Here is a 22,822-nt window from a genome sequence, read left to right as displayed (position 1 = left end):
TGCCCCGCCACAATGGTGCTGAATGATGAGCAACGGGCCGAGCACAGAGCTGCCACCCATTGTGCGTACTGTAAACGGGAGTTCACGCGAGATCTACCCCGTGTCCGTCATCACGACCATTCCAAGCGATGTACTACCGGGGACACAAATTACATTGCGACGCTGTGCAGCCCCTGTAACGTGGCGTGCACGACGAGGGAAAAATTACCGATCATGGTGCACAATCTGGCCTACGATTTGGCCGGACTGCTGCGGGAATTTCACCTTCTCGGGTGGAAGCGAGCTCCCTTCATTGTGGCCAGTTCCATGGAAAAAATTCGATCGTTCGAAATTGGCACCTTCCTATTCAGAGATACCATGCAGTACCTAAATTCGTCGCTGGGAGAGCTCGTGGAAACCGTCAAATCCATGGGGGGCGCAGAGGCGTTCCAGTGCCTGAAGCAGGTATTTGGAAACGACTACGAAATTCTGCTTCGTAAAGGTGTATTCCCATACAGCTACGTTAATTCTTTTGCGGTGTACGACGAATTGGCTCTGCCGGCAAAATCTGCCTTCCGAAATGATCTCACTGGGGAGGATATAAGCGAGGAGGACTACCAGTATGCGCTGCAAGTATTTGAACATTTTGGATGCTCGAATCTGAGGGATTATAATGCACTGTACCTGAAAACGGATGCCCTATTACATGCTGATGTAATGCAGCACTTTCGACGACTGTGCTACGACGCGCGTGGATTAGAATTGCTTCATTGTGTTTCTCTGGCATCCTATTCGTGGCAATGTGCTCTAAATTACACGCAGGCAAAATTGGAGTTAATCATCGACGAGGACATGTACAGAACCATCGAGTCGGGTGTTAGGGGCGGGCTCTGTCAGGCGAGCAGGCGTCATTTGCGGGCTAACAACCCTCTGTGTAGTGGCTATGATCCCGAAAAAAAGGAGGTGTACATATCATACATAGATTGCAGCAATCTTTACGGATTCAGTATGGTAAAGTACCTCCCCGTCGGCGATTTCGAGTGGGTCGAGGATTTTAGCTCTGTGGATTTTATGCTTCACCCCACGGATTCGGAGGTGGGGTACGTGTATGTGTGCGACTTGGAGTATCGAAAATCTATCCACGCTCTAACGCGGTACTTCCCCCTGGCTCCTGAGAAGGGTGTGGTCCCGGAGGAATGGCTCTCGCCATTCCAGCGAGGTCTTCTCGAAGAATTAATGTATCAGCCAGCTAACAGCAAAAAGCTGTTGCTGACGTGCAAGGACAAGGTCGAGTACGTCGTTCATTACGCACTGCTCGCACTCTACTGTAGATTGGGCATGAGGGTGACAAAAATTCACCGAATCCTAAAATTTCGTCAGGCACCATTCCTGCGTCCCTACATTGAGAACAATGTTGCCAGGCGCGTTGCCTCAGGCACGACGTTTGAAAAAAATTTCTATAAAATCTCAAATAATGCGGTCTTCGGAAGAACGCTTTTAAATAAATTTAACATGAGGGATATTCGAGTAGCCTTCGATGAGGAGACGGCGATTCGCCTCGGGAGTCGGGCAGAATGCGTGCGAATGGAAATTTTGTCCCCCGATTGTGTCATGTACGAAATGCGCAAAAGAAAAGTGCGATATGATTTCCCCTTGCAGATTGGCTTCACGATTTTAGAACTGAGTAAATTAACGATGTACTCGTTCTACTACGAAACTTTGCTGAGCAAGCTCACTTGTCCGGTGATTACCTGCTACTTTGACACGGATTCTCTGATCCTCGGCCTATTCTGCAAGGATTACGAAGATCAGTTACGTGTGATCGCCGACGACCATTTAGACTTGTCTTCCTTCGATCGGGGTCATCCACTGTACAGCGAGAAGAATCATGGTAGGCTTGGTGCATTCAAAAGTGAAACCGGTAGTATACCCATAGAGGAAGTAATATGCTTGAAAGCCAAAATGTACTCCATCAAACTAGCTGGGGGAAAACAAATTGCAAGAGCTAAAGGGGTCAAAAAGAACATTGTGCGCAAACACCTCCTCCATGATACGTACCACGATACCCTGTTCAAGCACACTAGCGTATCGCACGAACAGGTGTCAATAGTGGGAAAGAAACAGTGCATGTACACCATCAGAAATGTGAAAAGCAGTCTGATGGCGTACGACGACAAACGATACCTCTACAATGACATCGACTCCTACCCATACGGAAGCTGCGAATATGGTAAGCTTGAGTGTATGACGGAGATAGCGTGATTTAACTGGGCATTCTTTCTCTCCTCAGATAATGCAGAGGATGAGAAGGAGTAGCGTCAGTTGCACCAGTGGAAGGATATGGTAGCTCGTTCTCTTCTCGCTCGTCTCATGCACGCTGGCGCTGGACACCTGCAACTGAAGACGCATGAAGCTCGAGAAGGATAAGCACACCTACCCGCTTGAATGCCCTGGTGATATCTTCACTATCACAGATTGGTATGTGGTACCTATGCGGTCCAACATTAAGCTGGACAAGAACGCTACTGGATCGCTACGCACGTGCCTTCAACCACTGGACGTAAGCGTCCAGTGCGCGTGGAATGTGTCAACTCACGGAGGATGAAACTTTTCTTAGCCGCTGTCCCAGAGACACCTACATCATTCGTCACTTCCGAGGAACCATGCCCAGCATCAAAGCAATCAATCTCTCCAAGACAGCCATGATGTACTCAATAAACGTTGCAATGTATTCGTTTTGTTTGTCTAAGATAGAGCTGTAGCGGGGTCACTGGGTTGGCCGATCAGCTGTCCTAGAAGGAGCCAATCAGCGCGAAGTGGATGGATCAATCAGCAATCAGTAGGTTTGGAGGGGCCAATCTCCGTGAAGTGGGTGGAGCCAAAAGGGGGCCTGTCAATCAAAGTGGGGTCATTTTGAACCCATCAGCGTGAAGGGGTGGAGCCAAACAAGGGGCCTGTAAATCGAAGTGGGTTCATCTCAAACCAATCAGCATGAATGGGCGAGCCAAAAAGGGGCCTGTCAATCAAAGTGGGGCCACTAACCAGAGGGATTAGAGCTGGCTTGTGTTGGATTAGAAATTCCTAGAACTGGATTAGAAAAAGGATGTTCTTATAGCGGTCCCCCCTATACACATCAAGGCAGATGTTCAATACAGTATAAAGTGAAAAAACGGAACCCGAGAAAGGGACAGAGGAGTGACGACATGTTCTCGAACACAGCAAACCCTTTAATGACAAGAATCACTTAATTTCCCAACAACTTCCGAATCGGTGGCGAGGGGGCAACCGACGTCAGACTTACACAATTTCCCCTTGTGACAATCTCTTTGTATTCCTTTAGCAGTCTGGCTACAGAGTCCCGAACAGAATCCAGGACACTTGTCTCGTCGAAAGCTGGGGAACAATTCTTACAAAGCCTAAGACGGGCGACAGGTTTCTCATTATGTGCCAGCTGGCCTTGCCATTTCGCCACTAAGTTCAATACAGTATGTCTACCTTGTCAATATTTGTGCATATCTTTGCAACGGCCTTGGTGCAAATCCGATCATGCCATTGATGTGAAGCCAGGTTGCAAAGCTTGGATTACGGGAGTACAGTTTCCTTAATCAAACTCCTGTAAGTAAATGAGACCGTGCTTTCAACCATGAGACACAGCTTTTAACAGTTCACTCCCTTCACTTGTCACGAAGAAACATGCATGCTGCTTTAACAGACTTTCCCCCTTTTGCCTGGAAAGGTGTACATATTGTTTACAATGTCAGGGGACAACTTCCCTCAGGAAGTTCGAAGTAATTCTGGAATGGTTTGACTTTGCCTGCAACAGAAGAGTGCTTTCTTGTCTCTCCCAACTTACAGCTCCACATTTGGCACTTGCACATTAACTGGACACTTCCAAAGGCACGGTTCCAGTATTATGGCCTATGTCAGCCTTGTGCAAAGAAAATTACCCAATAGCAACGTTATGTTAGCCTGGGGTACCCAAAACAGACATGCAGTCAATGGACAACTTATGTGAGCTGTGCAGCTTTGTATGACTTCGTCAACATCATTGTCAACGTGATTTGCAACTACCTGTTCTGTTTCAGTGTTCGAACATCCCAGACAACCGATGGTTAGAACTTTTTGTCTGCGACTCATCAGCAAAAGTTTGCTCATATGTTAGGTTCGCTATCCTTTGGCATAAATTACAAATTAATCGTGCGCAACGATAAGGACAAATTGCTCCCCTTTTTGCAGATTAGGTTTAGTTTCTTCCTTTCTATTTTTGCAAGTACGAAAAGTCTCGTTACCACATCTTATTCAGTATCTGGTTCCAACGTTTCTATGTGTCGGAAGTAAATGGTAGAGTGAAGTGCAGGTCGATCTATCTCAACTTGGTACTTCATCACCGTCACTTTTTGAATGGTAGTTTTCACGTTTTCCAGCTGAAAGTCACTGGCATCCTCGCTGCTTTAGACCCGTGTTTGACGTGTCGAGCCGTGGCATGACCTGAATATGACAAGAACAATAAGATGACACCAGAAGCCATAGACATAGCAATCCCAGACTGAACCAATGCTACACAATACGATACGCCGCATAGCAGCGCTTACAGTTGGCCTGATATTAAACAGCAGCGTTTAACATCAAGATTGCTGCGTTTCAATAGTATCTGACACACTTATTGACACAGAAAACGCATAACTTACCATTCCTTTTTCCGCGAAATGAGCATGGACGAATCATAACAGCGTAGTGGGAGCCGCCATATTTAAGGTGCGCCGCAACGCCCCCACCTTAGTTAGGTGGATATCATATGCGTAAATATAAATTTATCTTTCTTTCCATCTTTCAATCTGAAAAGAATTCATCATTATTTTTGTACAAATTATGTTACACATGCTACCTAAATCGTGGTTAATAAGGTTTGTCTGTTGATTGATTAAAATCAATCAAGGTTTGTCTGTTTGTAGCGCAATATACTGAGGTTTGGTTTGAATCTTTGAAACTATTTAATTTAATGTTCTGCATGAACATCGTAAGTTTCAGGCATGCTAACCCCCGGTTTAAAAACATATTTGGAGAAGCACGGAGACACTATGTACAAGGGTCTTCGCATGGAATCAGTGGACACCTGAAGGAAAGAATTGCAGAAGAATCGCTAATAGAAATTTAGAGGCATGTTACATCAATCTTTGTTTACAAAGAGGATCACTAATATTTTGCGAAAGCTTGTTTTATGAATTAAATTGCACAGTGTATATATTTTCTCAGACGATTGGACAGTTGACAATACTATATTGAAAGGAATCTATTATCAAATGACGCTCAGTCTACAATTCTAATGATCATAACACAGTTCGGCACACAGTTCCAATGGGAGAATCGAGTCACACAACAGTCATCAGAAATGTTTAACCAATCAGGATGAGCACTATGCATAAGATATGCAATTATAATAAGTAAATATTCCTTTTGCAAACTTATCCAAAGCAGCACACATAAACGTAGCTCCAATTCACAGAATGCACCCGAGGTTCTTCATTAGCCATACTAAAAAACTATGAGTCTGTTCATTATGTCACGGCATATGAGGCACTACAAATGGGAAGGGCGTACTTTAATTTTAGAAGATTTTAGCTCATAATGAAACAAAAACGCAAACACCAACACCAATGGTTCTTGTTTAAATTTTCAAAGTCAAAACTGTACACTATTTCTTACAATTTTTTAATATATAGATTAAAAAGCTGTCATATAGTCACACATTGTATACAAGATATTTGTTTGTACATTAATTGATAAAATTTATCAGATCACATTCCGGAGCAGTGGAGACTATCAGTAAGTGTTTAATTAAAATTTGAACTGCTGCCGCAATTTACAAACTGAGTTGTAGAAAGTGTAATTTCACAGCTTTAGTGGGCTCACTTTGATACGCGAAGGTTTTAAGAACTCTTTTACGATGACAAAGAATTTAATCGATTGTATTGATATTTTCTATATACTCTATAACGTAATGTGAATTCTCCATGACGCGGATACTAAAATATACGAATATTTTTCGAACTAAATTTACTTAAAACTCGAAGAAAACGGTCATCCGCGTCGTTTAATTAAAGTAGTTTAATTAAATCATATCGGTGCTAATTTTATTTCTTAAAAACTTATTATCAGGTTTAGAATGTTCCACCTGTCGTGAGAATTATGAAAATCAATTTACAAAAAGATGCGATGTGTAAGGAAAAAACGTGTGCTTTCAATGATTCTACGTACAAGACAGCGCTAGAGACCCTCCTTCCCTAACTTGACTTGCGGGAGTCAGTTTATGGTTTTGTATACCAAGAGCATTGTTGGATTCCCCTACTCCCTGCGGGCATAACCTTAACGAAAGTGTACGGGAACTCAGCTACCCTGTCTCACTTCGTTTCCGCTAGTGGGCCCTGAATGGAAAAGACATGTTTCTCTGATGCGTGGTTACGAAAAAAATGTTTGCCTAAATTACTTACTGCTTTTGACTTTGTTTCAGATGATCACTCGATTGATATAAATAAAAATATTCTACAAGTTGGGAATGTTGTGTGCATTGATTTTCATTGAAGCAAACTTTTACATTAATTTGCATTTCAGATGAGTTGTTTGTGGCTTCCCCGTGTAGAAATTACTATTGCAAAGTTGTCATAAAACGACATAATTAAATTTGATTCCCGTTTTCCAATGAGTATTGTTTCTGTGCTATAACGACGAAGAGGCTCTGCGAGCCTCGTGAAAAGTTAAATATCTCGCGCGCCCAGTTCGGGTAGCCATTGTATCATTCTACAATAAACGTGTACTGACGTACAGACCCTGACTTGCACATGGTGTCAGAAGTGGGATACTCAGGGAAAGCCTCGACTATAGGACGTGAGAAGAAGTTCCGTTCTGCCGATCAAACGCCATGTTGTCTGCGGAGTCCAGTTTGGGGCAGAGTTCCACCCCCGGAGTTGCCGTGGCCCTAACGCATTGTCAGCCCCCAGAGCAATTCAATTTTAGTTTCCCTGAAGAGTGGCCTAAGTGGATCAGACGCTTAGGAAGATGCCGCGTGGTCAGCGGGCTGAATTTAAAGCCTCACGAAGAACAGGTCAACGCCCTCATATATGTTATGGGAGATAAGGCCGAAGATGTACTGCTGTCTTTGACCTTGAGCGAAGCCGACATGACGATCTACGAGACCGTTGTAGCCGCTTTTGACAAGCATTTTGTGGTCAAGCGGAATATCACCTATGAACGAGCAAAGTTCCGTTCTCAAAAAGAGGGAGAGCCCGTCGAAGAGTTCATAACGGATCTGCATGCTCTTGCCGAACATTGCAAGTTTGGGTCCCTACGCGATGAGCTGATTCGGGACAGAATTGTTGTTGGAGTAAAATACAGAGTTCTCCCAGAAAAGATGCAATTGAATCCTGACCTTACGCTGGAGAAAGCCACGACTATGGCTCGACAGACGGAAACGGTTAAGAAGCAACAAGCGTCGATGCAGCTAGGTCCCGAAAACAAGGTTCAACGAGTCAAAAGTTCCAAGTTATTGGTGCAGAAGAGCGCTGCTGGGCACGCACATAAATCTGCAACCAACAATGGAAGGACAGGGCATTCTGCTAACTCGCGAAGCGGGAATTTCTGTCGGAAATGTGGTCGTTCTCCACATCGCAGAGATAGTTGCCCAGCAAGAAATGCAAAATGCAATAACTGCAACAAAATGGGGCATTACTCCCGAGTATGTTTAAGTGCTGCAGCTGTCAGGGTGGTTTCAGAAGAACCCGCGTTTCTCGGCACAATAAACGTCGAAGGGCCCAAGCGTTGGCTAGCGCCAATAAACCTTTGCGGAGCTACGCTGGATTTTAAAGCCGACACGGGAGCCGATGTAACTGTAGTCTCTGAGGAGACATATCATACACATTTATCGACGATTCCGTTAAACAAGCCAAGCAGAATACTGAAAGGGCCGAATCGGAGCAAGCTTCAAGTCCTGAGCGTAATAAAAGCTGAACTCGAATACCGGCTGAAGAAGCTGTCCACGGATGTTTTTGTAATTAGAGGTCTAGAAGAACCCCTATTGTCTAACGAAGCCCTTGGTCTTGTGAAAAGACTCTTCGAAGTTACGGCGATAGAATCGGCGACGGAATCTAGTCTTCAACCTGTAAGAGAGTTCCCAAAGCTGTTCCAAGGACTAGGCTGTGTCAAGATACCCTATCATGCACGTTTGAAACCGTACGCCGTACCCTTTGCGCTTTCAGCCCCGCGCAGAGTACCCCTTCCTCTCATAGAAACGATAAAGAAGGAAATTGACCACATGGTCGCACAGGGAGTCATCGTACCGGTAGATGAGCCTACGGAATGGTGCTGCGGCATGGTAATTGTGAAAAAGCCAAATGGAACTTACCGAATTTGTGTTGACTACACCCCGTTGAACAAATTCGTAGAAAGGGAACTTCATCCTATGCCAGTCACAGACCATGCCATCGCTCAGATAGGCGTCTCCAAGTACTTCTCAAAGTTGGATGCGAATTCTGGCTACTGGCAGTTTCAGCTAACCGAAGAGTCGCAGTTACTTACGACCTTCATAACTCCCTTTGGTCGCTTCAAGTTCACAAGGTTGCCGTTTAGGATATCGTCAGCACCCGAGTTTTTTCAGAAGAAGATGGCTCATACCGTCTTTGGCTTAAATGGAGTCGTCTGCAACATGGATGACATCCTCGTTCACGCGAAGACAAGAGAAGAGCACGATGACAGAGTACGCAAGGTTCTCGCTCGATTGCAAGACTATGGGGTGACCTTGAGCAAAGACAAGTGCGTCTTCGGTGTTCAACGAGCAAAGTTCTTGGGTCATATCATCGACGAAGAAGGAATCCATCCAGATGACACAAAAGTGAAGGCCATTCAAGACATGAAGCCTCCCACGTCTCTTACGGAACTAAAAAGTTTTCTTGGAATGGTGAACTACCTCGGAAAGTTTATTCCTCATCTGGCTGATATTGTGAGCCCGTTAAACGCTTTATTAACTTCCAAGTCGCAGTGGGTTTGAACAGAAGCACAACAGCGAGCATTCAAAACCGTCAAGACGTTGCTAACGACAAGTCCGGTTCTGGTCTTCTTCGATCCGAAGAAAAAGACAGTTGTTTCCGCTGATGCTTCGTCATATGGACTTGGGGCAATTCTTCGACAGTTGCAACCTGATGGGACGTATCGACCTGTCGCATATGCTTCACGAAGTCTCACGGACACGGAGAAGAAGTATGCTCAGATAGAAAAGGAGGGACTCGCCATTGTGTGGGCATGCGATAAGTTTCGGGATTACATCACGGGGATGCACATCACTATCGAGACCGATCACAAGCCCTTAATTCCAACCTTCATGAACAAACCTTTGGACGACATAACCCCTCGTCTACAAAGGATGAAGCTGAAGCTGATGCGGCACTCTTGTGATTTGGTTCATGTCCCAGGAAAATCCGTCCGAATCATGTCCGAAGCCCGCTGCCGGACATGGAAAGCAGTGGGCTGTAGGATGAGCTGGCGGCTTACGTCAGGGGAATCGTCACCTACTTTCCTGCGACAGATCAGAGATTGTCCCAAATCAAGAAGGCGCAATACGAAGACACTTCGTGTCAGATGCTGTCGAATTACCTTCAACAAGGCAGGCCAGACAAAGCACTTGTTGACTCGAGCTGTAAGAACTACTGGTAAGAGAGGTTTAAAGGGACCGAAAAGTGAAAAATAACCCCCATATTTTTGCCCACTGTCGTGCACAACATCGTTGTTTAATAAGATACAGAGAGCATTACTTCTCAATTCGGAATATTTTTTACGTATAAATATTTTGAAGATTGCCAGAACATGGACGGTGCTGCCAGCGAACGGCGAAAAAGAGCAACTTGGGTTTCAGGTCCAGGGCTCCCAGGGATTGGTCAACCCTTACCACGTGAGAGTTAATTTTGTTGAGAACAAAGCTGACGCACATTATGTTACAGCTAAACGCCATTTTAAAAATGACGTTCACTTCCATAGCTTTTACGTTAATAAAGCATTCAGCCCATTCAGCTACTTCGCCGCTACGAGCTACGATCCGCCGCGCCATCTGCAAGGCCGTCTGTGTTATCGCGTTTATTGTTTACGTCGTGGGTGGTCGTGTTGGTCGCGCGAAGAGAAGTGAATGACATGTTCGTGGTTGCTGTGTCAATTATTCGAGAGACCTACATATGCCTGGTGTAGTTTTGGTGTTCGCGGATGCAAAAATCATGTTCGTTCACCATCGGCGGCGGGCGTTTTCTACCACAAGATTCAACAGGAGAGTGCGCAAAAACGAATGTGGTTCGAAACACTCGATTATTAGATGTAGCAGTCGTGTCGTGTGTGGTGAGCTCATTTTGCTGCCGATGACTACGAAGATGCCGTAAAAGGCGAATTGCGAAGACGTCCGAGGCACACTGATGCTCAATACCCAGTGATTTTGCTTCACCGAGGTGACGAGTTCAACACAGCGCCTTAGGTACGTACAGGCGTCACACATGTATAAATTATAATATAGCGAAGACGTATTCCATTTAACTTATGTTATCCCACTTGTCCCGTACTCAACATTGTCAACATCAACAAATTTAATTTTAGGGGCCTTCCAGTGTTGAAGTGGCGCAAGACTGCTTCGTGTGTGTGTGATCCAGGCACTCAAGTTGACATGACAGAAATAGCTGAAAGCAGGTATGCAAAGTCCACAGATGGAAGCACTAGATTTGTTACGTGTTGCAGACTTTGTGACATTTTTTTTAGTCTTTGGTCAGGTGCAGAACATTAGTATGACGTCAACAAGAGGAGAAGAAACCGATGAGAACTACTAGCTTGTTTGAAGGATACAAGAATACTTCCTGTTGAGATGTAGTTATGACTTTATGACTAAGGAACGCTAATTAATTTTCTAGAGATGCATCTTCTACACTTGAATGCCCAGTGAAACAGCAAACGTTCATTGTTTTTGAAGCCCTACTACTGGAATTGTTCAATGTGTGTCAGAGCTGCAGCGAGCCATGCAAGGTTACCACATCATATTGGTCCTAAATTTGCAGAGTTCCCCTATCTAGGACGCAACTGTCATTTCTCTTTATTGCTCTTCCGATCCTACCTTCTCAGGGATTAATATGGTTCACCATACACAGCGTGGGCACTGCCTTTCTCTACTAATGCTTTCGGTTTCTTGTTCTGTTAAATAAATCTTCACTTGAGTTTGCAGCCATCACGCTGTCTACTGTGTTTGCCCCTCATCTATATTGATGTGCTGTAACAGTATAGCACATCAACATGCCAACAACCTACCAAACGACCTTGCCTAGTCCTACTTTTGGATGGAAACTACACGATGTGGTAACATCCACATATATAGAGTTTTAGTCGACGGAGATTTGCTGTTTTTGTACAACCTTCATTGTACATTTCTTTTGTCTCACTTAGCATGCCTGAAGAAATGTTCTGATCTTCATCAAGATGACAGGTCATTGTTTGATCTGCAGCATTTTTTTCCTGTAATCTTTTCACCAACACAGAATACAAAAGTGACCGAAGGGCAAATTATAACTAGCTTGTTAAATTTAAAAGGGAAAGACGAAACTGTTTATACTTCTCTTGTTTATTTTGTTGCGGGTTTTACAACTCTATCAAGTACGTCAAAACATGAAAGGGCAGGAAGTCCTACTCTGAAACAGAATTTCTAAATCCCTGGACAATAAAAAAGAAAGATATAGTTTGAGTTGTGACAAAATGTTGCTTCTGCTCTTATATTATATTTCAATTAAATGTTACAATGCATTTGTAGTGTACACTGAAGCCAGTTTCAATTTGCAGGGCTGTGAAAAGTACTTTACAAAAGTACTTTTCAATTACAGTAACAGAGAACTTCTGCAATAAATTATTTAGCCATTTTGGAGTACTATGCACACCAATGGTGCATGGTTAACTTTGAACCCAGATCAAGGGTTAATAATACTTGAAGTCAGCCCTCAAGTCCTTCTTCACAAATGTTAGTTGGCGACGTGATAATGAATCAGTTACAATTACTCCGTTTAGCAAAACAGAATTAATTAAGTGTTAAATCCCAATCTTGGTTCAATTATTAGTTGACATTTGGAAACGTGGTCACTAAGAAGTATACTAAAAGGTTATGAAAACAGTTCAGCTGAATGACACTGATGAAAATTGTCTGACTTACTCCTCACATATACAATTGAGACATGAGTATAACCTACAAATACATCTATGCCCACAGGTTACTTAACCCCCCAGGAACAAACTAGTAATTATAATCTAGTGTGACAGCAAAGAAAAAGCAATGAGAAAAACTTGCAGCAAACAAGAAATGAAAATATGCTGACAACATTTCTACAGGTCAGCGCACTGATGGGTAAGCATCCCTAACAGCATGCATGATGCAGATCGAGATCCAGTGGAGTACTTTCTATTGTATTTTCTCGGAGCACCCCATATCCTTGTGAATGGCCGACAGGTGGTATAACGGAATTTCCTGCAGAAATAATGGTTTTCCGTCCAGTTTGCCGTTCAAGTAGCGCGTAAAGACCACACGGCGCTGAAGTGTATGTTGCCATGCTCTTCGGTTTCTCGGATGTATGTAAAAGACACTTGCAATACTTCGGTGTCAAGGCACAGTGTTTCGAAATATTCGTTAGTTCTGATGCAATCGTCTGTCTGCTTTTCACACGCATTCTCTACCTCTCGGCATCAAAAACCGTAGTATCCGTCCGTAGTATCCGTCGGTTTGCATTTCACACATGAACACCTGCACAAGGAAAAAACAGCGCTTGTTTCGGCTTACACAAGTGCTTCTCCCTGATACATGGAAATTTCACAAAGCCGTCCATGTTTACGGCACGGTGAGCTACTGCTGAGGACGAATGTTACTCAGTTTAATCTCTGGACGAGGAATCTTCTGCTGCGAAGAACACACTTTCCAGCACGCTAACGCACGAACAACAGTTCTGTGTGAGCGACAGTTCTCGAATGCGCAATTCCAGCGCACTCATGTTCAAGAGGCTCGACTGGCTCGACATTCTCGACGTAGAAGGTGGTCACAAATGCACTGCCATTTTCGTTTTCGCCGGATTAGCGCCCGGAAGTGCGCGTATTACATGCGTCCTCGACAGATGGCGCGGGGTCATGCAATTGTTGACAGACTGCTCGGTTTCCTACTAGGTCCCTGGACATGCAATTATGGACAATTCGATTACAGAAAAACTACAGCGATTTCAGCGGAGTTCTTTGATATTTGAACTTTTGAAGGAGCAAGCTTGTCGCTGAACATAAAGTTTCGATAGGTTTATATTCACTTTTCGGTCCCTTTAACCTTTCTCTCGACGACGGACTTCTCATGAAAGGGTGCCGAATTCTTATCCCCGTCGCCATGAGAAGAGAGATACTGGATAAGATCCATGAAGGGCATGCCGGGATCACAAAGTGCAGGGAAAGAGCCAGGCAGACGGTTTGGTGGCCTGGAATTTCTAAGGACATCGAGGATGATGTTCGAAGATGTCCGCGCTGTGTCCAGGAGTCTAGCAATAGGCATGAGCCCTTGATGCCTTCGCCGTTCCCAGAGCGCCCATGGCAGAACGTAGCGGTCGATCTTTTCTACCTTGGTGGCAAGTGGTTCGTGCTGGTAACGGATTATTATTCAAGATATCCGGAGCTGGCTCCTTTGACCAACTTAACAAGTTCAGCGGTCATCGATCACCTGAAATCCATATTTGCCAGGCACGGAACGCCAGAAGTACTCACCAGCGACAATGGACCACAATTTCGGAGACTTGTGGGCAGTGACTTTGCTACATTCGCAAAAGAGTGGTCCTTAGAACACAGGACTTCTTGTTCACGTTTTCCACAAAGCAACGGCTTCGTCGAAGCCGCTGGCCGTGTCATCAAGCTCAGTCTCAAAAAGTCGGACGATGCGTATAAAGCTCTTCAGAGCTATCGCGCTACGCCATTAGGAAATGGTTTCAGTCCGGCTGAGCTACTTATGGGTCGCCGTCTTCGCACGTCACTTCCTACCGCCGCGTCGCCGTTAAGTCCAAAGACACCAGATCGGAATCAGTTGCGTCAATGGGAAGAGCGTCGCATTGAAATGCAAAAAATAAACTATGACCAGCGACATGGTGTGCGAACCTTGCCACCCCTACGGCAAGGCGAGAGGGTATGGATAACGGACACCCGATCAAGTGGCGTGGTTCAGGCACCAGCAGCAGCGCCTCGGTCCTACAACATTCAGATGGACGATGGTGTACTCCGTAGAAACAGATATCACTTGATACCTGTACCGTCACCGTCCTCTGATTGCACCCAAAAAGGTCCTTCTGCAGACAAGTTGGCAGCTCCCACATCCAACTCTCGTCCCCAGGAACTCGGAGGAGGAGCAGGCCCTGGGCCTGAGCTTGCTCTCTCCGCTAGGTCGTCGTCTGGGGAAGTTTCACAAGGTGGTTCGTCTGACAGTTCCGGCCACCAACCGGGAGACCACCCCCCACATAACCCAACAGGAATGACTACTCACAGCGGCAGAGTGGTGAAGCCAGTGAAAAGACTTCAAGTTGGATTTGAATGAGTGTGTTTGTGTGGCTGGGACAGGTTTGTTAGCTGAGTGCATTAAAGGGGGGAGATGTGCTATAACGACGAAGAGGCTCTGCGAGACTCGTGAAAAGTAAAATATCTCGCGCGCCCAGTTCGGGTAGCCATTGTATCGTTCTACAATAAACGTGTACTGACGTACAGACCCTGACTTGCACAGTTTCCATCATTGAATAAATTTGACTTTCTCTTTTTGCTTCAGATATTCACTCGATCGATATTTTGTGAGTTGAGAATAATGTATGCATAATAGTTGTGTCAGATTTGAAATACATTAAAATGCATCGTTTCTCGTTTTGGCTGAGTATAGTTTGTGCCGATAATATTTCTCATTAGTTTAGATAATGTTTCTCTAAAAACCAGTTTGCACTGATATAAAAGTATATTCTTAGATTTTTTGCGTACTATTGTTTTTTGATAGAATTCTTATTGTGTTCTTGAGAATCGAATAACTCCAATGTTTATTTGCGATCAATAAAAAATTTCGCCTCTGTACACATGTCCTAAGAATATTTTCTTTTGGAGGAAAGAATGTGAAAAACGAGAGAGGGTTTCCCCACTCCATAGATTGACAACAGATTCTTCGCTTTCGGCTGTATAGAGGGAGAGAGTAACCCCGCCGAGCTCCAGTCTGGTTGTACTGTGGAAAGCTTAGCTGTGCTGCGTGTTTGGATACCTCTGTCAAGGTAATGTTTATAGTGCCCGAGTAGGACGAAAATCCTATATTGTGAGGTCGCAAGGTTGATTTTATGATAGTTCAAAAGATATATTATTTTCATTTCAATTTGTAATGTTTGATAGTTTGTTTCGCTATTATTTTCCTGTGTGTTGCTTACATGTTGGCAGATGCATCGTTCAAAGCGTTTCTCTACTATTCATCCGTGCATATTTCTCGTTTTGATAGATTGTTTTTCAATTATTTTCTTCTGTGTACCTCTTGTTTGCTTTGGTGCATATGTTTGGTTCTGTATTAGCTGTTGATTGTATTTCTCATTATTTCATTGCATGTACCAATTGTTTACGCGTGGATGGTGTGCCGTTCAAAGTGTTTCTCTGCTATTCAGTGCTAGCTCCGTGCATGTTTCTCGTTTTCATAGATTCTTTTTCAATTATTTTCCTGCATGTTGTTTACACGTTGGCTAGATGCGCCGTTTAGAGTGTTTCTCTGCTATTCAACCGTGCATGTTTCTCGATTTGATAGATTGGTTTTCAATTATTTATCCTTTGTGTACCTCTTGTTTACGTGTTGGATTTTGGCTCTCTATTAACTGTTGATCTTGGTTCAATAATATTTTCCTGTCTGTTGTTTACATAATAAGAAATTGATTAATTGTGCAATGTTGGAATAATCTTCACTATTGCGCTCGAAAATGTTCATAACTGTGACAAAACAGGTGTACGTCTCCCGTCTTCAACAAATCAGTGCAGATATTATTAGAGCTGATTGTTGGCTAGGAGCATGCTATGCGGTGAAGTTCATTTTTTAATATATTTTCTGTGTTGGATTCATAAGACAAAGTAAGGTTTGTAGTGTCTCTTAGAATGTAAATTGTATGGGGTTCGACTAGATTAAGTCACGAGGATGATTTTATGATAGTTAAAATGATAGATTATTCTCCTCCTCTGTTGTTTTGATTAAGAATATCTTCTTTGTAGCGTTATAGATTTTATTTCCTCTTGTGTTCGTGTCCCATGGTCTTCCAGGTTCTCTGCTGTCCACATAGATCTATCGGCACTTGTAATTAAAGCTCCACTATGGTGGTCACGTATAATAATGTTAGAGTTTTCATAACAAAACTTTGATAAAAAATAATAAAAATAATAGAAATTTTGATTGTAATCATATTGATTAAAAATATCTTCTTTGATTAAATGTGTCATAATGGAATATTAGCTGTTGTGCATGAAGTTACGTACGTTTGTCACAACTTTGTAATTAAAACTCCGCTAGGGTGCTCAAGTTAGTCTTTTTATAATAAAACTCTAATTTTGATTGTAATCGTATTGATTAAAAATATCTTCTTTGATTAAAATGTGCTATTCCTTCTGCTTAATTGAAAACTTGCGTGATTATCACTAATAAAAAAATGTGATACCCCTTCAATGCTATTGCATCAGATTTTTTCTGATTTTTTCTGATTGTTTCAAGTTTTTTCTCCTTCACACAGAGTCATAACACAATTTCTGACATTACAATGACTTTACTAAATATATTTTCACTTGTACTTTTGTGTAATGCTATCCTTTGCATGCAAACAGCCTACTGCACACCCGTTCTAGATGAAAAAGAATTACGATTGAAGTCGGCACAGATTGAAAAATTACGAAAGAAGTCGACCCAGGCTGAAAAATGTGAGATGGTAAGCGCACACGCGACCCTCCCCCCGCCGATAAGCGCACGGACAACCCTCCGCACACGCGCCGCGCGGGAGAAAAATACGCGAACGACGGTGTCGCTGCCCTGGTGGCAATGTTGTAGTTTCTCATCCCCGTAGCCTCCCAACATAATTATACTACTATTAGCACTTGCCACTGGTAGACAAGAGCAGGCATGGCCGTGGAGTCTTCGCTTTGTTCCAACTCGTAGGTGTCCTTATTTTCTTGACTACATCTGTTGTAAAACCCCGTCTTGCGGAAGGAATTGATGACCACCTCGCGTTTCATTCTTCTTAATTCTTCGCCATAATCGGGAAGAGGCAAGAGGTCGACAAGATGGGGAAGGGGAACAGAAGAGAGTGTATCGACGCCGTGCGCTTGCCTCTTTTTCTTTTGGCCTTGGACAAATCGGAGCTCCGCCCAATGCACCCACAGAACAAAAGGCGTGTTCTTCTCAATTCTCCATGCCGGAACCTTCGTAACATAGAGAGCTTGGGTCAAATGCCTTCGTTATACCGGTCACCTGAATACATAGCATTGTATGGAAGCTAAACACGGACTTGATTAAATCGAGGTTTAATTGTATTAAATTAAAACGAAGATGCTTCGTACAACAAGGTAATTGGGTAGTCGCGGCCATTGTCTGCAAGAGCAGTGAAAAAACTTGCCATCTAAAATTGTTTGTCACATGCAGAAGCTAGCGCAAACACGGCATATCTGCACCCCAACCTCGTCCTTCTTCCCGACAGGTTAAAGTTCAGCTACGCCGATTTCTTGATGTGCTAAAACGGTTGTGATATTCAGAACGAGCACATCCATCTGCCCTGAAACGCGCCTTTGTTTCTCAATTTTGTCTTCCTATTACGAAAATTAATAATCAAAGAAACCAAAACAAGCCATGGGTGCAGCCATTTTTGTGACGTAGATGGGAAAAACCTGCTCCATCTACGTAGATAGAGAATCATGCTTCTGATTGGATGAAAGCTGAGGCTTTCTCCGACTTCCCTGGCGTCTTCTCCCATTTGCCAGGAAATCCAGTTATGGCCGCCAGCTGCGATAAGTGTTTTGTCCGAGGTAATCTTGAAAACTATTGAGCGATGGAAACAACAACTGCGAACTCACCTCAACAACATTTTCGGCGTGAAATTGTGATTGTGTGCTCGAGAACTTTGCAGTTCAATCGTTCAGCTGCCATTCACGTCGACCCATTTGCTGCTTTTCTTTTACTACAAGTGCAGGGAAGGGAGCTATTGAGCAACAACATGAGACTTGGTGGTTGTTTGAGCATGTACAGTCAACCCTAGTTAATATAACACTTGTTAGTATGACATCCTCACCATTTTTCTGGGGTATGGTTTGCTCCCAACGAAGGTCCTGTGTAAAGGCCTCTCGTTATTATGACAACTCGATAATCCGACTGTGACCAACATTCCGGAGACAAACTGGGGAGAACGTTTGTATTCTTTTCTCGTTGTTGTGACCGTCCACCACTGACTGAGTCATCCGACGGACCCAAAAGTTTAATGATTCCGAGAAAACGTATGCGCGGTCACTACCGAAGTCATGAACCAAGTTCTGAGGTGTCTCACTGCTATCTTTAGTGCAAGCAACAAGAGTTAAAAGATGGTCAGCCTCGGTCACTTGACCAGTACCGTTACGCATATCGGTGTGGTAAGGAGGTTCGGTATGTCAGGAATAAAGCGTAAGCGTACGGGGTTCTCAGCCGGGCACCGAAGCCCCCAGAGTGGCTCTTCGGTTCTTCGAGCAACATAAGGATGCCCAGAATGTGTTTGCCATTGCCCGTGCAATTGAGTCGTCGGAAAAGCTGCACGTTGACAGTTTTTCTAAGCAGATGCTTTTGATAGATTTATTTCGTCAATAACCTGTAAATGAAGTGTAAGGTTGTAAATACCTAATAAATTGTGTCGGTAAAATACCGTGCCTGCAGTGTTTTCGCATTCAATAAACTAGACAGAGCCAAACAGTTATGAAGGGTTAACTTGGGTGATCATCCATGTTGCTCGTTAATATTGTTGCGGTTCGAAAAACGAGCCTTTATTATAATGACGATGAGGATGGGAACGATGGGTCTGAAATCCTTCTCACAACTGCCCCCCTTCCGGAGAGGAGCCCTCCGGGCGATCTTCTTGTGGCGGGTGAGAAGTGTCGAGAGGTCGTGCGATGTATGGTTTGAGGCGTGAGACGTGCGCACCCAGCCGAAAAACCTTCACCACCTGTAACAGGGCGGTGCTCGGGTGGAGGGCTGCTGTGGTGGGCGGAGCGTGACCGGAGGGCTGCGTGCGTGCTTACCATTCACCCTGGGCTGACTTCTTTCACAATTTTCCTACTTGGGCAGACTCAGTGGAGCGACGGCGCCGGTCAACGGGATAGTCCAGTGGTTGGATGAGGTACGCTACATCATTGAGCGCTCGGAGTACCTTGTAGGGGCCAACGCAGTGGTAGAGGAATTTTCACGAAAGGCCAGGCTTCCGCAGAGGAACCCAAAGCCAAACGAGGTCCGCAGGACGATAAACAACGTTAGCGTGGGACGCGTCGTAACGCTGTTTGGCTGACGCTTGCGTTTCGAAGGTTCGGCAACGGGCAATCTGTCGGCATTCTTCTGCACGGCAGGTGGCGCTTGCAAGTACCGGGTTGCAGATATCAGGCACGTAGGGGAACAAGGTATCAATAGTATGAACTGGATCACGGCCGTAAAGTAGGAAGAAGGGGCTGAAGCGAGTTGTCGATTGTGTGGCAGTGTTGTACGCGTAAATGAGGTATGGAAGGAGGTCATCCCAGTTGCCTTGACGAGGCGAGATATAGAAAGACAGCATTTCGGTGAGGGTGTGGTTGAAACGTTCCACGAGTCCGTTTGTTTGTGGATGGTAAGGAGACGTAAAGTGGTGAGTTACACAACAGCTGGAGAGGACCTCCTTGACAATCTCAGCCACAAACTGGCAGCCTCTGTCGCTCAACAGGGCTCTGGGAGCGCCGTGCTGGAGGATACGTTGAATAAAAAACTGGGCAATATCAGCAGCTGTTGCGGAAGTCAGGGCGGAAGCAACGACGTATCTGGTGGAATGGTCAATTGCCGTTACAACCCAGCGGTTTCCAGAAGTGGACAGGGGGAGGGGGCCGACGAGGTCAACTCCGACTCGTTCGAAGGGATGGAGTGGGGGTGGCAGAGGGTGTAGGTGACCAAAGGTTCTGGCGGTAGACTTGCGACGGATCCTCTCGTAGGTCTTGAAAAAGCCAAGATGCCCCGCTGTAGGGTCGTCGTGAGAATGGCGCAAGATCGCGTTGCGCAATTGAGGCGGAACGACCAAGAGTAGTCGAGAGCCGTCGGGGCTGTAATTGCGTTTGTACAGCGTGCCTTCTTGCAACACGAAGTGTTTGGGTTTACGTATAAATTTCTTGTCTGTAGAAGGTACCGTGCCGTCAAGATGACGAATGAGCTTCTGGGCGGCTTCGTCGTGAAGCTGTTCTGAGGGGAAAGTGCTTGGGTCCAGCTCGGAAAGGCACATGACATCCTCATATGAAAGTACCGGGGCGGAGTTCTCGTCTGGCAGTGGACATCGGGAAAGGCCATCAGCGTCTTGGTGCTTGCATCCAGACTTGTAATGCACAGCGAAATCAAATTCCTGGAGTCTTAGTGCCCAGCGCCCAAGACGTCCAGACGGATCTTTCAAGGACGCAAGCCAGCAAAGAGCGTGGTGATCGGTCACGACCGAGAAATGACGACCGTATAGGTAAGGGCGAAATTTGCCAATGGCCCAGATGACGGCGAGACACTCCTTTTCGGTGGCTTGACAGTTTTTTTCTGCTTTAGTCAATGTGGGACTGACGGAGGCGACTGCTTGCTCCATTGGCGCATCCGGGTGACGCTGTGCTAAAACTGCACCTAGGCCTGCCCCACTGGCGTCGGTATGCAATTCAACGGGAAGGGAAGGATCGAAATGCCTCAGAATAGGGGCGGCCGTAAGCAAAGCTTTGAGCCGCTCAAAAGCAAGCTCGCAGTGGGAGTCCCAGTGGAAGTTGGATTCGCAGGAGAGGAGAGCCGTGAGAGGGGCGGCGATATGGGCGAACCCCTTGATGAATCGACGGAAATACGATGCCAACCCAATGAAACTGCGCAGCTCCTTGACACAGGTTGGCTTCGGAAAATCGGAGACGGCTTTGATTTTATCAGGATCTGGAGAAACGCCGTTTGCAGAGACAACGTGACCCAGTATTTTAATCTTCTCGAAGCCGAAATGCCACTTTTTCCCGTTGAGTTGGAGGCCCGCAGACTGGAATGCGGAGAATACAGATTCAAGGCGAAGTAGGTGGTCTTCAAATGTTTCCGAGAAAACGACAACGTCGTCCAGGTAACATAGGCGCGTTCGCCAGCGGAGCCCCCGAAGCACCGTGTCCATCATCCGCTCGAATGTAGCTGGAGCGTTACAAAGGCCGAACGGCATCACATTGAACTCGAATAGCCCGTCCGGTGTAACAAAAGCGGTCTTCGGTTTATCCTGCTTAGCCATAGGGATCTGCCAGTACCCAGAACGGAGGTCAAGAGAGGAGAAATACTTGGCGCCTTGCATGGAGTCTAGAGCGTCGTCAATCCGGGGCATGGGTTATTTTGTTGAGACGTCGGTAATCAATGCGAAAACGTATACAGCCATCCTTCTTAGGAACCAGGACGACAGGTGAGGACCAAGGGCTCGAGGAAGGACGGATTATTCCTTTGGACAGCATTTGGTCGACCTCTTTATCAATTTGTTGTCGTTCGGCGGGAGAAACACGATACGGTCTCTGTCGAAGAGGCCTTTCAGAGCCAGTGTCAACTGAGTGTTCCACGTCGCGTGCAACCCCAAGAGGTGATTTGTCGAGGTCAAATAAATGTGCATAATTTCGTAATAAGGACAGAAGCATGCCTCTACTCCGATCGTCAAGCGAGGGAGAAACAGTTCGACATAGGGCCGAGTCGTGCACCGGATGAGGGAGAGCTACCGCGGCGTCGGCGGAATTTCCGAGAGCATGCACGGCGCCGAGCTTCACGGGTTCCAAGGTGGCAACGACAAATCCGCACGGCAACAGGACAGGCTCCCATAAAGTGTTGCTGACAGGGAGAGACGTCTTTCCGCCGTCAATTCGTGAGAGGGAGAACGGAGCAACGAGAACCTTGCGTGCGAGCGGAGTATGGTGAGGAGACAGTATCACCTCAGGAGTAGACGATGCTTCAGAGGAGACTGCATCTATGAATATGGTAGTACGAGGGGGAAGCACGGTATCGTGCTCAACGTGCAGTTTAAGGACGCCGCAGTCGGCCTCACTGGCGTAGACCGGCCCTGTAGGCAGAGTGATCTCACCGCGAGAGTGATCGATAATGGCGTGATGCTCTTGAAGGTAATCGCAGCCCAGTATAATGTCATGCGAGGTAACAGGGAGGACTCGGAATTCCACAGGGAAGCATACATCGGATATCGCTATACGGGCGGTGCAGGAACCAGTCGTGTGAGAAATGTGGTTAAACGCCGACTTGAGAAAGGATCCATCTTTGAACGTTACTTTGCGCAGCTTCTTGCCCATCTTAGCAGACAAAATACAAACACAGGAGCCGGTGTCAATAAGTGCTGATGAAGAATGGTCATCAATGGAAACGTCGATGCAATTTCGAGGGTGCGGTGGGGGGACATTTGAAAACGGTGCAGTCGATCCAGGACAACCCCCAGGAACTGCAACTACATGTTTCCCCGCTGGGGAGGAGGGGATGTAAGGCGTATGGGGCTACGTGACAGTGACCTGCGGCGACCGGCTGGAGACCGGGAACGACGTGAACCGGCGTAATCGTCATTCC

The 22,822-nt window shown here is 45.5% G+C and overlaps 4 protein-coding genes across 4 annotated transcripts; 3 read left to right on the top strand and 1 right to left on the bottom strand.

The window, feature by feature from the left end:
- Nucleotides 1-1,630: 1,630 nt before the first annotated feature.
- Nucleotides 1,631-2,701, top strand: LOC135399512 (uncharacterized). The gene is made up of 2 exons (XM_064631262.1): nucleotides 1,631-2,209; nucleotides 2,270-2,701. The coding sequence occupies exons 1-2, from the start codon at nucleotides 1,675-1,677 to the stop codon at nucleotides 2,293-2,295; spliced, it is 561 nt and encodes a 186-aa protein (XP_064487332.1). The 5' UTR covers nucleotides 1,631-1,674; the 3' UTR covers nucleotides 2,296-2,701.
- Nucleotides 2,702-6,895: 4,194 nt separating this feature from the next.
- Nucleotides 6,896-9,678, top strand: LOC135400436 (uncharacterized). The gene is made up of 3 exons (XM_064632269.1): nucleotides 6,896-8,968; nucleotides 9,158-9,494; nucleotides 9,551-9,678. The coding sequence occupies exons 1-3, from the start codon at nucleotides 6,896-6,898 to the stop codon at nucleotides 9,676-9,678; spliced, it is 2,538 nt and encodes an 845-aa protein (XP_064488339.1).
- Nucleotides 9,679-13,393: 3,715 nt separating this feature from the next.
- LOC135400435 (uncharacterized protein K02A2.6-like) lies at nucleotides 13,394-14,581 on the top strand. The gene has a single exon (XM_064632268.1). The coding sequence runs from the start codon at nucleotides 13,394-13,396 to the stop codon at nucleotides 14,579-14,581; it is 1,188 nt and encodes a 395-aa protein (XP_064488338.1).
- Nucleotides 14,582-21,582: 7,001 nt separating this feature from the next.
- LOC135400434 (uncharacterized) lies at nucleotides 21,583-22,554 on the bottom strand. Its single transcript, XM_064632267.1, has one exon. It carries the CDS (start codon nucleotides 22,552-22,554, stop codon nucleotides 21,583-21,585), a length of 972 nt encoding a protein of 323 aa, XP_064488337.1.
- Between the last annotated feature and the right edge of the window lie 268 nt (nucleotides 22,555-22,822).

This window comes from Ornithodoros turicata, chromosome 7 (genome assembly GCF_037126465.1).
Source record: "Ornithodoros turicata isolate Travis chromosome 7, ASM3712646v1, whole genome shotgun sequence".
Classification (NCBI taxonomy): Eukaryota; Metazoa; Arthropoda; class Arachnida; order Ixodida; family Argasidae; genus Ornithodoros; species Ornithodoros turicata.
The sequence above is the reverse complement of the archived record's forward strand: the minus strand, read 5'-3'. Positions and strand labels throughout refer to the sequence as shown.

Bases quoted from the DNA above. Each gene is read 5' to 3' on its own strand.
- LOC135399512 (XM_064631262.1), top strand. From the start codon at position 1,675: ATGTACTCGTTCTACTACGAAACTTTGCTGAGCAAGCTCACTTGTCCG. The intron at 2,210-2,269 runs GTAAGCTTGAGT...TTCTCTCCTCAG, and splicing joins ATACGGAAGCTGCGAATATG to ATAATGCAGAGGATGAGAAG.
- LOC135400436 (XM_064632269.1), top strand. From the start codon at position 6,896: ATGTTGTCTGCGGAGTCCAGTTTGGGGCAGAGTTCCACCCCCGGAGTT. The intron at 8,969-9,157 runs GTGAGCCCGTTA...ATTCTTCGACAG, and splicing joins TTCCTCATCTGGCTGATATT to TTGCAACCTGATGGGACGTA. The intron at 9,495-9,550 runs GTAGGATGAGCT...TTCCTGCGACAG, and splicing joins GACATGGAAAGCAGTGGGCT to ATCAGAGATTGTCCCAAATC.
- LOC135400435 (XM_064632268.1), top strand. From the start codon at position 13,394: ATGAGAAGAGAGATACTGGATAAGATCCATGAAGGGCATGCCGGGATC.
- LOC135400434 (XM_064632267.1), bottom strand. From the start codon at position 22,554: ATGGGCAAGAAGCTGCGCAAAGTAACGTTCAAAGATGGATCCTTTCTC.